Raw genomic sequence first — 18,759 nt, 5'->3', positions numbered from 1 at the left:
GCGAATGTTCTTGGGCGGTGGCGACTGCGTACCATCAGGCGAACAACTCAGTTGCCAGCTATGACATAAAAATCGTATCGCAATGATACTCTCTATACCTCGTAATTCAAATATGTGGTAACTATGTCACTTTATAGCCCACTCATTCTAGATATAAGAAACATACAAAATATCGTTTTTATGCTACGTGAGAGAATAACAAAGAAACGGAAGGATTCGCATTTATGTTTAAAATACTGAAATAAGACACAAGCAGGTAAATACTGTCTGTAGAGAGTTAAAATAAAACTTTGTTTGATTACATCAATCATACTCGTATGTATTTAAAGACTCCAAATATAAGCTGTTAGTTATTTACAAAATATATTGATGTGATAATAAACAATCTAGATGTGTATGATGTGTGACTCTGTATTTTAATTAAATTGGTATATTAATTAATCGTTTTTTTAATTGTGTTAATTGTAAAGCTAATAGGGTTAATTGTATGATGATCTTGAAAGGACGGTGCTGTTGTGTAATTCCTTAATTTAAACTATTAAGTGAATAACTATTTAGTGAATATTGTTTTCCGTCTCCGTCCGTCGTTATTTTGTAATAATAAGCAAGTATATATCCGTAAACACTAATGAATGAACTATTAAACAAAATATAAAAGCACAAATCACTTCTTAAAAGCCATAAACAAGAAATCGTTTATACAGACTCATGATGAGTGTTTTGGATTTAAGTGATCTTAAAGTTGATAGTAGCAGACAACCCACAGGGCCCGGGGTAAGCCTTTGCTCGCCTAGCCGTCTGGGGTAAACCGTTTTATTTGACGATAGTAATCCGGGATACGCTCATCTTCAAACTCAAAACTTATTTTATGTAAACTTTAACAAGAATGTATGAATAGTTACTTTTAAAATCGATCGCCTTTTTGTAGTAGAATTGACTAGAAACTCGATAGATGTTGTTAAGATGCTGTTTGTCGTTAATACGAGTAGACTGAGGTCCACCGATAATTTAATAGTTGCTACGTGTAATAAGTACCTTGGAAACTTCCAAGGTTTTAATATCGAGTAAAAATCGTTTTAATCACCTCCATCGAATAGCATTAAAACAAACATTATGTACTAAGTATAAATTAAAATTGAGTCACTATTTTTCTACTTTTTGATATGTAATCGTCAAAGTTTGACAGGTGTGTGGCGAAGAAAGATACAAACTCAATCAGTATTCATATTATCTTTCGTAGATTTAAAAAATGATTTCCTATAAAGTAATTTATTCTTCGTACACAATTGAATGTCAAACTGGTATAAGGAAAGATGACATGACATTGACATTTATTTGTTTATGTGCACATGATGTATTAGAGTCTTTCATATTTAATTATGATAATGTTATTACAATTTTTTTAATATACAAATATAATGAATATCGATACGTCTGTGAATAATGCTCGATTGCGAGTTTTAAATTTCGAATAATATAGACATTTTTTTCTTTTATTGCAAAATTTTTATCTTTGTGTGTAGTTTTTGTTTAATCAAAAAATATTTACGAACCAATGTCGCAACAGCGTCAGTACAACGAGTCGGGATATATCGCTAAATATGACTTCCATTACGTCTTTATTTATATCTTATATATAAAATTCTCGTGTCACAATGTTAGTCTCTATACTCCTCCGAAACGGCTTGACCGATTCCTCTGAAATTTGGTAAGCATATTGGGTAGGTCTGAGAATCGGCTAACATCTATTTTTCACACCCCTAAATGATAAGAGTAAGGCAGAACAGCGTTTGCCGGGTGCAGCTAGTATAATATAATACAACATTCACAGATAACGTCGAGCATTTCTGTTCGTTTTTTAATTCAAGTCAATCGATGTATTATACCTTATAACATTACAAACTCACAAATGCACAAATTTTACCTTATTTTAATTTTAGTAATAATGTTCATATCATTGTAAGATATTTTTAAGGGGATTATATGATGAAGGCCTTAGTAAAGGATCTGAAATGCTGTTTACGTGGATTAAACGCTTGTAACGAAACAAAACAAATGAGCCAAAAACGTTTTCGAGATGTTTTCCTCTTTTCTTAGTATATCTTTACTACGTATTAACAAGACGGATAAGATAGATTTTAAAATAAAATAACGAAATCAATTATTCTGTTATGGAGCTATAACTAGCTGACATTTACATATTTTTTAATTAACAATTATATATATATCTTGAATAAGAATTTTTATGAAGATAGTTATAAAAAAGCTTAAAGATGTTTTAGTTTCATTATACATAGAATTATTTAAAAAATAGACAACATAATCAGCTGTTAATAAAAACTGCTTCATTAAGAGCAATATGTACATCGTATTAATTCAGATTGAGCTCAAAGGATCGCGGTAATTGAGTTTGTGACCACATTTAGCTATTACTAAATACATTACGGACCTTGATAGAATCGATTTAAATTGATATATCGATCATTTAGGAATTTCTACTCACGTTCAAACCAAACCCTATTATATCGTAGGTAGAAGATAATTTTTTATTGGCCATAAACGGGCATCTTAGCTGGTGATTCGCCTGATGGTAAGCGATTACCACTGCCTATGAAAATTCGCAGAGGTAGTGCCTTTGCGTAGGCGCTGGACTCTTTTAAGAGGAAAGGAATAAGGAAACGATTGTCATCTGGAACGGAATGAACTGGGAAGGGTGAGGAAAGGAAACGGGCCGCCGGCTCCCTCATTCACCGTATGAAACACATTAGTATACTACTATTTCACGCCGGTTTTCCGCGCGGGTGATACTTCTCCGGTGCGAGCTGGCCCAATTCGTCCAGAAGTATGCTCGACCCCCCCATATAAAAGTAAAGTTTTCTTTCTATTTCTTAACATATTTGTTTCTTCTTTGTAGGCGGATGGGCGCACCCAATCTCCCAAGATCCAAGCGTCTCGGCCCTCCCCTGAACTTGCCGCAGGTATGTTTACAACAAATAAAATTAAAATACAGTAAATTTATTTATAATAGAAATCTTCTGTTAAAAAATCTGTTTGAAATATCTTGTGTGTTTCTCTTAATTTTAATTTTAAAATATTGTGGTTTGAATGGACATGTATTATTTAAATTATTATTACTTTTTATTTTATTTGAATTTTAACTTTTGTAATTAGGTTTTTGTGAATTTCTTTTTGTAAAATTATTATAAAATGTGATATTGGGTCCTTGTTACCCCGAAATAAAGAATTTATTATTATATTATATTATTATAGAAATCACAGTGTCCGTAAATAATCTCCTTAGAAACAGCTTAACCTTATTTTTATATAATAAATAATGTCTTGTTCAAAATTTTATAACACTTTTACCATTTGGTGCACAAATATTTATCCAGTCGACCAGCTTGTTATGTAAATGGGGAATCGTAGACGAATATTTTATTGAATAATTTGTATTATTTATAATACAAATCAAAACGTTTCAATGTTTTCCTGGATGCAAAATGAAACTGGATTGCGACATGACCTATAATAGAAATATTATGTGCGGTATTTTGGATGCTTTATTTTATTATTTTACAAATCATTGCTGACAATATAAGATGATTGATAATTTAGATAATATAACCACATTTTTTGATTTTGGTATACACGTTTATTTTCCTTTTATTTTAATCCTAATATATACCTTTTATGTATATACATTGTTTTAAGAATATAATTGCTGCTTGTTTTCTTTAGACACTGGACAGTTTTAACTGATAATTCCAAAGCAGATAAATTATATTCCGCTGGAACATGGCTATATTTTAACACCACGGGCTAATGCTTCAGATAATACATGTCAAATATTAAAATGTGAGCTGAAGGTATATGCTACAGTATGCATCCATGTTTAAAGGGATCCATTGTAGCTGAAATCTGTCTAGATGTTTTCTGCACTGAGTGATAATTGAGAAATAGTTGTTCAAATTAATATAATAAAATTGATGAATGATGTAGCAAGAAACATAATATATAGTCTGTAAGTATATTGCTATACATAAAAGTATCGTCAATTACTTGATAGGTTCCAAGCGCGTAGTCAAACGAAGTGCTTCATTAATTATTAAAATTAATTCGAAACGATGTGGAAACCAAACTTCAGATATAGTTAAAGATAATCGTCTTTTTTGATGAGTTAAATATAGCGTGGATTACAGAAAATTTTACATCCGATGACGTTTACATGCAATTGTCAAAATAATATCAAATTTAAGGTCAATCTCAGCCATCCTACTAATATTACAAATGCGAAAGTTTGTAAGAATGTGTATGTGTTTGTTGCTCTTTCGCGCAAAAACTACTGAACCGATTACAATAAAATTTGGTACGTAAATAGCAGGACAACTGGAATAACATATAAGCAACATTTTATCCCGATATTCCTACGGGATACGGACTTACGCGGGTGAAACTGCGGGGCGCAGCTAGTTGGATATAAATATAAATTGCAGATATATTAATAACATCTATATATCAGGTGACGGAAGTATGACGGTCGCCCGCGGCGAGGAGTCCCCGGAGCGGTTGGGCGGCGCCCTACGGCGGCTGCACTATCGCGCCACCAGGCGGGCGCATTCTGCAGCGGCGAGGCACCATTCCACCACACCTAAGGTACAATAGATTAATAGGAACAATGCAAAGATGAAGAAGGAGAAAACATAAATTATGTCAATACAATTACGATAAGATACGATTTCGATATCGAACTAATTATTTTTATATAATGAAAATTAACATCAACAATACTCGAAACAATTTGCAATAAAGCTGTTAAATTACATTAAATAATTACGACTCATTACTTCAATCAAATAACATTATTTAATCTTAAAGTAATCCACGCGCCGTTATATGTATTATCAAATATATATATGAAAAAGAACATATAAATAATATTATATTATAGCAGTTCTACGTATTATACTAATAATTTATTCTCACATTACATAGTGCCGGCTCTGTCACTGATTTTCAGTGGATGTTATTTGACAGAATGTAGATCCGGCTCGAAGGATTAATAAATAAACGAACGCATTTATTATGAGCGCGACAGGAAATTAAGACACTTATATTTGACTTATCATTTTATAAAATATTATCATGGATACGTATAATTGTATGTTGTATTTAAATGTAAAAACTAGAACCTCGTTCCGGCTCCGCCCGGATATCAAGATTCCTGTTGTATACTTAGGGACCATTATTCGGGATAAAAAGTATCTTATCACCAAAGTCGGCTCAGCTCATACCCTGTCTACATCCAAATTTCATCAAATTCCGTTCTGTAGATTCAGCGAGATTTACGGACAAACATCCAAACGAACAATTTTCACATTTATAATATTAGTGTAATTACTTATGACGAAATAAAGAAACAAAAGAATGTAGGACTTCAAGGAGAAGTATCTAGAAGGAACTGTATGTACTTATGTTTGTGAGTTTATTAAGTTGAAAACCTTTGCAGAGATTTGTTATGAGAACTGTCAAGTGACGCATTCGCTACGCTTCTCGTCTCGTCGTAAAATACTTTTAATTTGAAATTCGGCCAATCATTCCTTAAATTTAACCGTGGTTCAATTCAGTCCAACCCTTTTTCGCTGAAAAATAATAAACTTACCGTGTCCATGGTCGAAGAGTCATTTAATATCCGCCCAATAAGGCTTATTGGGTGTTTAAATAATCACGCGTGAGTGCTATTTTGTAATACATCTATCTTATGGAAATGTATATAACTTCATAATAAGCTAATGCTCTGCTTCATATCCCGAAGTCCATATGAAGATTTGTTTTATATATTTGATTTATTAGTTTTTTTTTATTTATGTTTGTTCGATTATAACAGTTCTATAAAATCATATCTATCACCAAAATACAGAATAACTCCTGTATATTTAAAAAAACACGACGTACATAGAATTTTATAAGGTACTAGCTGCGCCCTGCGGTTTCACCTGCGTAAGTCCGTATCCAGTAAGAATATCGGGATAAAACTAGCCTCTATGTTATTCCAGTTATCCAGCTATCTACGTACCAAATTTCATTGCAATCGGTTCTGTAATTTTTGCGTGAAAGAGCAACAAGCACACACACATCCTTACAAACTTTCGCATTTATAATATTAGTAGGAAGTAGGATAGAGTTATGGTTAGCATATCGCACAATACGCGGCAATACCACGCCATGCAACGTAGCAACCCTAGAACGTTGGGGTAATCCAGCCACTCGACCGTTCGACCCTCGAGCCACTGGACGTGTGACCCTATTTATACGTACTTGAAATAATTCATATACTTTCTGAGGATAATGTGTTCGTGCGGTAATGTTTGGCTTTTGTATGAAAGGATATATTGAGAAATGTACAGTGTTGTGTATAAACAATGAGACTTACAAATACTAATGTTATAATATATACTATGTAGTTTAATGCTGTGGTTATTTTGCGTTATATAGGTAATGACCATGTTCTAATCAAGACTATGATATGTAATATATCTCTGTACCAAATTTAATACATCTCCGAATAGCTGCTTTAGCATATAAGAGTGACAAGCATCCATCAATTTTCACAAACTTACTTTTATAGTATAATAGGTTAGGTTATTATAAAGCTTCAACACGAAACTCTGTTTGTCTGTTACCCATAAGTAACAATAAATAAAAATAATTGAAGACAGATAGCAGAGATTGCTTTTATTTCGAAAATCAGTCACCGAGGGGTTGAAATAGCGAATGAATGTTTCTGCTCGGGGAATCGCGAAGCACACCTATTAAATTTTTAATTATTGACAATTATTTCCAATTATCTTATAAAGGCCTCATCAGAACTTCCAATTCTATTGTTTTAGCATCATCAGCTCAGCAGCATCAGCAGCATCAGCAGTCTGGTGTTTGTTAGAGTGTGTCGCAACCAGAAACTACTTAATATTTTTTGATAAAACTCCATATTTCAATGTAATGTCATAACGCCGCCTGTTGCGTATTTATTCTTTTTATTGGTTGTATTCCGATTAAAATTACTATGATTTCAATGGGTACAAACAAATTTTAAAATTTGTTTGTCAAAAACTTAAAGCGAAATAAGCATAATATATTAAACATTGAAGGAATATCGTTTGTTACGTGATACGAGTACAAGTTGTCTATAACGTCACATTGATAGAAGTCGCAATTATAATAAACAAAAGGGTAAAAATAATGATCTGAATAATGCAAAAGTGTTGTAATGTCATCTTCATTATATTATTTTAATGAGAACTTATATTTCGAGCATAATTGCTGTCAATGTACGACACCAATTTACAATGATACTGAATACATTAAAAAAATATGTAATTTTATAAGGCTTTAAGGTTATTTACATTATATTCAGTGCTATTCGCCATTTCTTACACAAATTATATAACATCATCTTGTATAAGAAAATTTTCAACATTCAATAAAAAACACATTAGGGAGCGTCCATAAATTACGTGAGACATTTTTCAGGATTTTTTGACCCCCCGCCCTCCTTGGTGAGATTTCGTGAGATTTTCCTTAACTCTCTCCCTCCCTCCCCAAATCTCACGTGAGATTTTTTGAAATATATTTTGACTATGAACCCATTGGATTTAAGAAAGGAAAAGAAAAAATCATCCGTCCGCGGGATTTAAAAGGATAAATAACGAATACTAATACATCAAGTTTATACATATGTCGTATGTAAATTTTTCTAGAATTTTTTTTTTACTTTAACTAATCTTTATTTTCACGGTTTTCTGTTAAAAAAATACGTGATATTTTTAAAACCCCCTCTCTCCCCCAAGTAAGATTTGGAAAGATTTTACTTGACCACCTCCCTCCCTTAAACACCTCACGTAATTTACGGACGCCACCTTACTGGTAACACGTTATATACAAGCTTATAGAAATATAGTCATATATATACGATTTTTCTTGTAAAAATTTTTAACCAACATAGAAGACGATCTTGTCATTAAAAGCGATCTGTTCCAGGCAATCGCTATAACTTCAATGGCTGAAAAGGTGTTTTGTAAAGTACATTAAACACAGCTGTAATCTTGTAAGTCTATCATTCAATTCACTTAACGGAATGTTCAAAATGGGGCCCATTATAGCTTCAGCCAGTTCCAAACAAAACTTTACATGTAATTACGGATTCTGAGTATTATATAATTGCTTTTATTCGAAAGTTTATTTTGATGAACTCAATACTGTTTTTAATTAAATTTCTTGAGAGGCAGTGTTTGTGATGATACGTGGATAGCAAGATACTTTAAATGCAGTTAAATAGCAATGGAAAAATGAGGATAGATAGAGATTTAAAGTTAAGACATGTTACATATATCAGAAGTGGCTCGGATCTTCAATGAAATGTCGAGCATTTATCACAATAAATACAATGCAGTTACATTATTGCAAGTCAATCGATGAAGGAAGACAACGTAATGAAACCATTATATCGTAACATCAAAAAGTTAGTAAATATGGCGTGATATGAATGACTGAATACCCCGTAAGCGTTCTATGTCCCTTACATGGAAAATCATTGAGGAATCTAAATGGAAAATAAATAGTTCTCTATATGATCTAAACAAAATAGTTAATATTTCTGAGCATTAATTTGACTATTTTTGTTGTACAAAAATACTTAGAGAATCTTAAAATGTATCCCCAGAATGGATTACAGGCGTCACCTGCTGCATTATTCAAAACTATTTCGTGTTCACATAAAACCTATATCTGTGAACCATACGCGAGATTATCTCTCGCGTCAATAAATAAAAGAACACAGCTGATTGGTCGATTTTCTCACCCGAATACACTCCAGCCCACTGAACAATATTATTTGTATTCAGCCACAGATCAGTCCATTTCTATAATAAGCAATCGAGCGGAGATATCAGAGGAATAAAGCGACACTATATCTAGGTCCATTATCCCAAGGTCCTTTTGGGGGTGTTCAGTCGTATTATAAGTGTCGGCGTGTAATGTCGACTGTGTGCAGTGCGATAGAATTAAATAATTATTAAATATAGGATAGGCAACGGTAGGTATGTATTCCAATAAGCACACGTGGCCCTTTTATGAATGCGGCTGCACGGAACTCAGTGGGGACTTACTGGGTAGGAATCCGACAATACACCTTCTCCTTGCTTGCTCCTTCCCCTGGGGCCGTGGGTATATATGCAAGTTGTCCACATTATAAAAGATACGCATTTCCTAAGGCTAATTAGTATTTGTTTACGTTAAAAACAGGGAGAAAAAAAATCTTCCGAGAGCAAAGTTTTTGAATATCAAATTGCAAAAAGTTATTTTTGGCTGGAAAGTTTGAAACGGATTCTCAATTCATCTGCACAGCTATAGTATTGTTATTTAACTTCTAATTTAAATGATTGAAGACATTCCCAACATCGCATTTGCGGTGAAGGTCGTTTTTGAATCACCCTATTGGTGGTTAAATAGTGTTGTGTCATCTACACTAATATTATAAAGAGGAAAACTTTGTTTGTTTGGTTGTAATGAATAGGCTCAAAAACTACTGGACCGATTTTAAAAATTCTTGCACCATTCGAAATCTACATTATCCACGAGTAATATATTTTATTTTGGAAAAAAGGGTTCCGTAACATATCTTTATTGAAACATCCAAACCAGTATACCTATAAAGCTGAAGGGATATGTACCACGGGCGAAGCCGGGGCGGACAGCTAGTTCACAATAAATTTAGAATGCTGATGATGTCGCCTTGGTGAAAATATTTTCTTTGATAAAAAAGCAGACTAACTCTGTACCCAAGCTTGGACTGACCCGATGTAAACATAGGTTTTATTACCCTGTGAAGATTTAGCTATCTCTTGGTAAAACAATCCTTAAAAGCTATTGTGTAGTTAACACTTAAATCGTATAAAATAGAATAGAATAGAAGATTCTTTTTACAATTTACACATAGTAAAGGACCTCTGTAATCTGATTGTAACGTAATTCAAGATGAGAGTTAGTCATTATTAATTTTAAAGAAGAAGAAAGAAGAAAGAAAGAGTGTTGAAGATTTTGATATTCTATATATTTGATTCGAAGACTGTTAAGTACTTCCGTCTTAATAGATTTAGATTACTTTGGATCAATACGATTTTATTGAAATAAGAACTGAAACCAACACATTATTGGTATTATTTTCACTGTGTATACTCGTCATAAACAGACACGGGAAAGTAAGAAATTATCGTGTTTATTTTGATATAAAATATCAATAGCAATACGAGCTATGATAGCATATATATGATAGCAGTGATGGCTCAGTGGTGAGAACCTCGGTCTTCAAAATCGATAAGTCGGGGTTCCAAAGCGGGCGAGCGTGCAGGAAATAAATTGATTTTTCTATTTATCTGCACATGTGGATAACATCACCACTGCTTAAAACGGTGAAGGAAAACATCGTGAGGAAACCGGAATGTCCAAGAATCAAAAGTTCGATGACATGTGACATCTGCCAACCCGCACTTCGCCAGCGTGGTGGACTATGACCTGAACCCTCATATCCGAGCAGTGGGAACATATATAGGCTGATGATGACGATACGAGCTATTGTTCGTGTCTTCGCTAGCGTGGTTAACGAAAATTGACAGTTGAAATACATGTGTATACTAAAATCACTCTGCTGCGACGTGAAAAAGAGACAAACAAACAAAGAAACAAACACACTTTCACATTTATAATATTATTAATGATTTATTGCCATTATGACAGGTGGGCCTTATGCGATATCATTCTAGTAAACTATAATCATTCTAGGAAAATAGTAAACTATGCAATTATTCTACTGCATAGTTAACTATTATTAAATATCTTATATAATTTAAAATTTAACACGTCATCTTGATACAAATACATTCAGTCGATTCAGAAGGAATATATGCTTTCTTCCTAAATGTAGACATAATAATTAAAATTTAAGCGGAACATAATTGGTTAATGGCGGCGCTGTCTCTCTTTAAAGTTAACTCTTAGATTATGTCTTACATTATACAGCAAATACAAACTTGATATAATATATTGGCAAAATGTTTTGTATTTATATATTCATTTATATCTAAGGTGTGCGTATAAATACATAATATCAGCTGGGTTCATACTGAGATAATGTCTTCGCATAAATGACGGTAAGCAGGCGGCAATATTAACGCCGTGAGTTATATCAAAGCCTACTCACTCCCTCGTAATGTGTGTGGTTTATTTGCCTTACTTCGCACTTTGATCGTGCTTAGTGTTTTCCTAATAAGCTTTAGCACATCTTGAATTCGCTTGACGGAGACTTTAAAGACTGAGTCTAGTGGAACTAAGATGGTTGTTAACTACCGCAAAATGCGATTTGCGGAGTGTGTATGAATTTTTTGTTTTACTAGCTGCGCCCCGGCGGTTTTACCCGCGTCTGTATCGGTAGGAATATCGGTATAAAAGGTTTTTCAGTTCTCTACGTACCAAATTTCATTGCAATCGGTTCAGTAGTTTTTGCATGAAAGAGTAGCAAACATCCATACATACATACATACATACATACATACATACATCCATTCTATCATAATTTCCCGTTTATAATATTAGTAGGACTAGCTGTTGCCCGCAGCTTATCTACGTATAGACCACTATATCAGTCACCTTTGTATTTTATATAAATGAGGTATTAAAATGATTCTATCACGACAGTTTCAGTAGACAGCTTCAATAAAAAAAATCTACTGAGGGAAAACTTAATTAAACAAGGAGTAATTCTCGTTTTAAATCAATAGTTAATTCATTGGATTTCTAAACAAATTAATTTCTAAGTCGAGCACGCTGTAGCATTATTAAATCGTAGAGGGGAAGGTACTAAGTTTTCTTTATCCTCTTCCTCGTATGTGGTAACACAATTGCAACCTATATTATATACCAGCTGGGCCCCGTGGTTTCACCCGTGTAATTCCGTATCCCGTAGGAATTTCAAGGTAAAAAGTTGCCTATATTTTATTCCAATTGTCCATCTATCTACGTACCAAATTTCATTACAATCGGTTCAGTAGTTTTTGCGTGAAAGAGCAACAGACACACACACACATCCTTACAAACTTTCGCATTTAAAATATTAGTAGGAATAGGACGCAAATATTTATGAGTGGTAGTGATCGTTTACCATTATGCGAAATACCATCTCAGTTGTTTTTTTCATGTCTTTTTATGTCATAGACATAAAAAAACATGAAAAAAATAAATGATCATTATGAGTCAATTAATCTTGTCACTTTTTGATATGAGGTTACGGAAATACTTTCATAAAAAAACACAATGTTCCTATTATTTAAGGTTTAGTCGATATAAACGGCTAAAATACGACCCTAACTACGCTGAACGCGATGGTAATTAGAGGCATTGCATCTATCGTCGATTATCCCAGATTCCCCGCTTCTCTGACCTTAATTTATTTCCGTTATTCGATTGGATATTAAGTGATTATATTATTTTTCACAGACTTGGAAATAGTTACAAGTAAACGAATGTATGTTTTCTGCACTAGAAAAACAAGGGTTCTAAAAAGCATTATTTTTAAGTAAGTGGTTTATTAAGGAATTATGAACATTATCGATAACTGTACTCAATTTTATTATATAGTTACAATTATATAGTTATTATTCACTGACATCAAATAAATTACAAATAAAGTCATTGCAAAAAATTATATTTTCAATTACAATAAATTAAATAACTGTGTGCAATTGATCAAGACAATAGAATAAAGCAAACACCAATATAAGCGAAATTTAAGACAAATACGAAATATCAGTTTTTTAACTCAATTTTGATTGACGCCTATGACAAACATTAATCACATGCTAAGGTTAATATAATACATAAATATTATTCTATTCTGTATGTAATATAACGATATTGTTGTGTATTATGGTATTTATTAGATATGTAAAAGGGTAAATAGCTGTAATATATAATATTTATAGATTGATAAGCAGACAGTGGAGGTCTGACGGACGCGCTGGGTAGCAGTTCAGTGAACACACCAGTCTGTGGATTATCACAATCGAAGTATAATCATGTTGTTACAATGCTATTGTATGGGAACAAAAGTATTCAGTTACTATATATTATATTAATAATGTAAAGCTAAATAGTTTGTTTGTTTGAATGTTCTAATTTTCATTGCTAGTGCTACAGTACCGAAGGTCTATTTCCTTCTCCTAGCCCTTCCCAGTCCATTCCTTCTTTCCATTCATTAATCCTTTCCTTATCCCTTAAAATCGGGCAGTGCATTCTCAGAGGTATCTGCGAATGTTCATGGTGGTGGTGATCGTTTACCATCAGCGAACCACCAGTTCAGTTATCCTCTATGACATAAAAAAGTAGCTACATATAAAATAAACATCTGACCCATAATTTCCTCAGTAAGCAACAATATCTACTTAACTTTTTCAGAATAACTATATTTATAACATAAATACCTACATATACAAATAGCTTTCCATTACAATAATTCGTAGCAGAACAATCCATCATTAGACGGTGGAAGTAGTTCCGGATGTGAGTGGCTGTCAAATTGGATGACGTCACTCATTAGCTGACGTCATATCCGTCGGAAGCCCGCGCCCGGGAACCGGCGATTAGCCGACGTAAGAAGAAAAGGATCGCGTTGGATTTCTTTGCTGTTTATTTTAGAAATAACACTCTAGCGCTTTAGTTATTTTACCTAGATGGAATGATAAATAACGTGTATAAAGCCTACAAAATTAAATTATAGGCTACGTATACCTTTTGATAATAAATTTATGCGTATGAACCTTAAACATCCTAGCATAGATTTTTAAGTAGGAAATGTAAATATATTAATTAATGAATATATCATTGTCACAGCTGCTTTCATTCCAAATTAATTCTTATGAAATACTTATTAGTTGATTTTTTGTTGGTTGTTTGTCCGCGACATGGGATTTTTTGTTGGTTGTTTGTCCGCGACATGGGATTTTTTGTTGGTTGTTTGTCCGCGACTTGGGATTTTTTGTTGGTTGTTTGTCCGCGACTTGGGATTTTTTGTTGGTTGTTTGTCCGCGACTTGGGATTTTTTGCTTGTAAGATAGATATATTGTACGTTACTATTATAGGTTATTTTTAATAATAAATTATATTACATGTTGTATATAGTATAAAGCATTTCATGACGATTCCTGTAAATATAATTTCTATTATAAAATGAAATTGATTCGCCATGTAACTTAATAATACATAATATTATATTGTTGTTCAATGCTTATTTGAAAAATGTGTTTAAAATGCATTATTTGTGAAGTGGAACACAGTTTTAGAGGATGAAGGTTAAATATTGACCATCGGGTATTCCAAATAAATAAATGTTTATTGACATAGATTTTAGTAGAATCTGATTCAAGGGCGATGCGTAGGTTCTTAATCACGGATTGGAGTCCGGGTTGGAAGCCAATTAGTACTTAAGGTCATTGCAAAGTTTGCGATTCCGAACATTTACGGATAGACTCACTATTGTGTATGGGCTTGACTGCTTCAGTAGGATAAACATTACCATATTATAATTATTTTGTATCATGTTCATTTTAAATTGAACCATTTCTATTTTATTTCTTGAAAGTAACTATCATACAACTATTAATAGACATAGTGCCAGTTTTATGTATGTATTAATCGCCTAATATTATTAACTAGCTGCGCCCCGCGGTTTCACCTGCAGTAAGGGATACGCCCTTAGGGATATCGGGATAAAAAGTTGTCTATATGTTATTTCAGTTGTCCAGCTGTCTACGTTGTTATTTCATTGCAATCGGTTCGTTCGGTGCGTGAAAGAGCAACAAACGCACCACACAACCTTACAAACTTTCGCATTAATAATATTAGTAGGATGTGGGACTGTTAAGCAAAACTGCGCGTCGTAGTAACTATGCAGTGATCTGTATCTATTTAATAATTGATTCTGTATGTAACAAATTTGATCACGTTCTCCTCAATCGAAAGTCTTATATTTGCTAGAATTTTCTAAAACAATACATTGTGGATTTAAAAAATCCTTTATTATTTTCGTAAAGATTTTAATATGAAGAACGCAGATAAAACGCGGCATTACATGTCTACTCGTGAGAGCTTTTAGCCTGTTTTTGTGGAAATATTTCTTATCGCGATTCCACTGACGGAATGGTCAAGACTCAAGCGCTCAGGGGACCCTCGGTCGACTGTCGAGAGCTGGAGAAACCTAACTGGATCAATGCTCTATAATAAATATATCGTGTGTGTTTGCGAGCTTGATAATCACATAAGCAGAATATGTTTGTTTATGGTATAAAGAGAGATTTTATTGTTTGCGATGGACAAACTTCTTAATTAAGTATGCAATTTCTTCGAAAACAGCGTCTTTCTGAGTAACTACGGGCCAACCCATAACTGTTTGAGTCGGTCGAAAGTCGTAGCAAGAGTAGGTTATCGCTACGACTTCTCGTAGTGATTAAAGTTAAGGCTGAATAAGAGTAGATATTAGAATCAATGATAAAGAATAATTAAAAATAAAGTATTGCAAATTATGTTACATAAATGTATTTTTTAATTTGTATTTAAACAACAAACACCTAGACCTTATACGTATACTTTACATTCATTTTTCGAATACATCGAGTTTATTACAAACTCTTTTAAGGCACATCTCTAAAAAATTAAGAACGCAAATATACGGTTTGATGTATCTGTATCCCAAATTTAACTTTTAACTCTTATAAAGAATAATTCGATGTCACAAAATGGAAAAAGGCACGGGCAGACAACCCTCCGAATAATAATAATTCCGTATTGGATATTGAGGGTTTGTTGGAATAATAAAATGCGAATTGGGTCCATGCCGTATCGCTGTATCGGATCAAAGGGGGCAAATTGGAGAGGTGCGCGGATATTTAAGTAGTGCCACTGTACTGAGAGTTGATGAAGTTATGAGAGAAAGAACGAAAGAAATATTTATTTGACGAGAATTTGTGATACAAAATAACACAATAAAAGCAAAAACAGAAAAATCAATATATGTATCTAATAACAGTGTGTAGGACATAGTGTTGTTGATTCCATAGCACCGCCAAAAAGGATCTAATAGTTTGCGGTAGACGTGATATAACCGCCTAGTGCTGGTTTTCAACTTCTCTGTTTAACTAGACTAAGATAAACTTCTATAGTTTTTTTAATTTTTGACGTGACAACGTCTTAAATTAGGTTGCGGCTCGGAGTCACTCATGAAAAAATGTAACGCCCGGTAACTTTACGATGAGTCACCGAACTATGATCGGTTCGCCGCGCGCGCAGCGCTAGAGAAATAGGCGCATTGAATCGGCACGTGCTTGTGTCTCTGTCTCTGTCTTTTTAGTAAACAAAATATATTTTCTATAGTTAAAATTTGTGCAATTCTTATTTTCATTCAATTCCTTGTTCCTATTTTTCATAATATTAATTATGTTAAGCATATACCTGTAAAAAAAACCGTAAATCACCAGTTCCCCAGACTATGAACACACCTAAAATCCTGCTACCATTTTTAATATTAATACTACATACTCCATAAATATATATTTTGTACATACGAGATATCTATTTACATAATAAATAGCACAGTATATAAGAGCGTATTCCTCGTTTAATCCTCAGAAAGTAGATTAATAATGCTTATTTGAGTTTGAGAAAACAGTTAATTGGAACCAATATCTATGTAATCTGTCGCCGACAACCATCAAAGTTTGGACTTTGAACTCTTAAAGCGCGGGATTTGCGAGGAGATTAGTTGGAATGCAATGTTCAGAGTATGGGTCAATGATCGATGAAGAATCAATACTGTGCGATTCAAATAAGAATAGTAAAGTCGATGCTTTATGTGTAAATTTCGTGTCAAATGCCTTTTGAATTCATTAAACCCTTTTTGTATACATATCTTGACAGTATTTGACACCTGTAACTTTTTTTTCTTAGTAGAATCGCATAGTAAAAATATTTATAGTACGCACACGCTGCAAGGTTTTAAAATAAATGCTGCTTTTAGAAGCATTTACTAATTTATATGTACAATGACGATTCTATAGAGATTCTAAAATAACTCTAGTGACAAAAAAGTAGTATAAAATATTGATTTCAATAGTCACAATGTATTAATACTTTATCGATGGAACATTAGGTACTTAAAATATAACAGCTATATAGATAACTTAACATTTACAATAAAAAAAAATGTAAGTAGATAAGTACTATGAAGATTAATAGTTTTTAGACTCATTTGTTTTATCGTTTTTCATTTATTATATGAGATGTAATTTCAACATTTCGTTATCGGTAATCCTGTTCATAAACTCAGTATTTGTAATTACATAGAGTGGTGAAAACAATTTTTTTTATGTCATAGCGGGCAACTGAGCGGGTGGTTCGCCTGATGGTAAACGATCACCACCGCCCATGAACATTCGCAGAGGCTCAGACCTCTGAGAATGCGCTGCCCGCTTTAAAGGGATAAGGGATAAGGAAAGGATTGATAATTGGAAATAAGGAATGAACTGCGAAGGGCGAGGGGAATGAAATAAGCCTCCGGCTCTCCCACTCAACGTACGAAACACAATAGCAAACAATTTGTTTGTAGGGGGGCTTTCGAAAATTAACTATTTAATTAAACAGGATAACGACGGTGACTCATATGACTGTATAAAATATTCTCTGCAATATAGTTTTGAATATGGACTCTTGATTTTTATTGAAATTCCAATCCAATAAATGCGATATGCAACTAAAAACTTGCTTAGACAATCTTAAGGCGGCCCTGTTGCGAAATATAACGTTAAATATTAAATACATTATTCTAGGTTAACCAATCTGAGTAAATATTCCGCAAATTTAGCAGTCCTGGAGTGCTATTTCAAAGTCTGACTCCAAGAGAAAAGTTCGTAATTTAATAAGGTAATGGAAAAAGGGACGTCAACAATAATTCTTAATTTACGCGGCTATGACACGAGATATAAATCTTTGAGATGACTTTAATTGTCATCGCGATAATTCCGAGTGGTTTTATTTCCATTAATTAAATTTTAGCATTGAAACACCAGAGTCTTGGGCGGCTGTGTTATATGATTAGATTTGGATGAATATATATTTTTGGTTAATCCACAGATAACGTTATGCTATACGTTACTAGATGCTTTGTTTCACCGCGATAAAAGGTCGTATACTGTAATCCTATTTATATATGTAATTTATTAGTTTTATAGCATTCTAATGCTTAATAAATGAGAACTTTTAAAGAATAGAAAATAATAGATCACGAGGCGGGATTCGAATCCGCGTCTTTTTGCTGAATCGTTTCTACGGATCCGTGCGGTTTAGGTGATCAATATTTTTCTTTTCGTTACCAAAATTATTATTACTACATGTTAATATAACAATGATAATATGAAATAATGTCTACTCAAACCCTGGTTCTTTAGAAATGTTCTATTTTAAATAACTACATTATTATGGTGGGTTTTTAACCGACATTTCTAAAACGAAAGAGGTTCTCAGTTCAACTTGATTGGCGTGATTGTTTTTGTGTTTGTAAGGAAATTGTTGTCATGTGGTCCCATGATAGAATCCGGAGTGATACTCTCTCCAGGGACGTCGTTGATTTTGTAAAGTAAGTAACTTAATAAATATAAGAGCTATTAT

General features: G+C 33.2%; 1 protein-coding gene across 1 annotated transcript in view; it reads left to right on the top strand.

Moving 5' to 3' along the window:
- LOC119837216 overlaps nt 1-18,759 on the top strand; it is a 178,957-nt gene that overhangs the window by 96,127 nt on the left and 64,071 nt on the right. The window contains exons 3-4 of the mRNA XM_038362743.1: nt 2,915-2,978; nt 4,520-4,653. Of these exons, the coding sequence (XP_038218671.1) occupies nt 4,531-4,653 (123 nt within the window). The 5' untranslated portion in view covers nt 2,915-2,978; nt 4,520-4,530. The remainder of the gene's footprint in view (nt 1-2,914; nt 2,979-4,519; nt 4,654-18,759) is intronic.

Source organism: Zerene cesonia, chromosome 26 (genome assembly GCF_012273895.1).
Source record: "Zerene cesonia ecotype Mississippi chromosome 26, Zerene_cesonia_1.1, whole genome shotgun sequence".
Lineage (NCBI taxonomy): Eukaryota > Metazoa > Arthropoda > Insecta > Lepidoptera > Pieridae > Zerene > Zerene cesonia.
The sequence above is the reverse complement of the archived record's forward strand: the minus strand, read 5'-3'. Positions and strand labels throughout refer to the sequence as shown.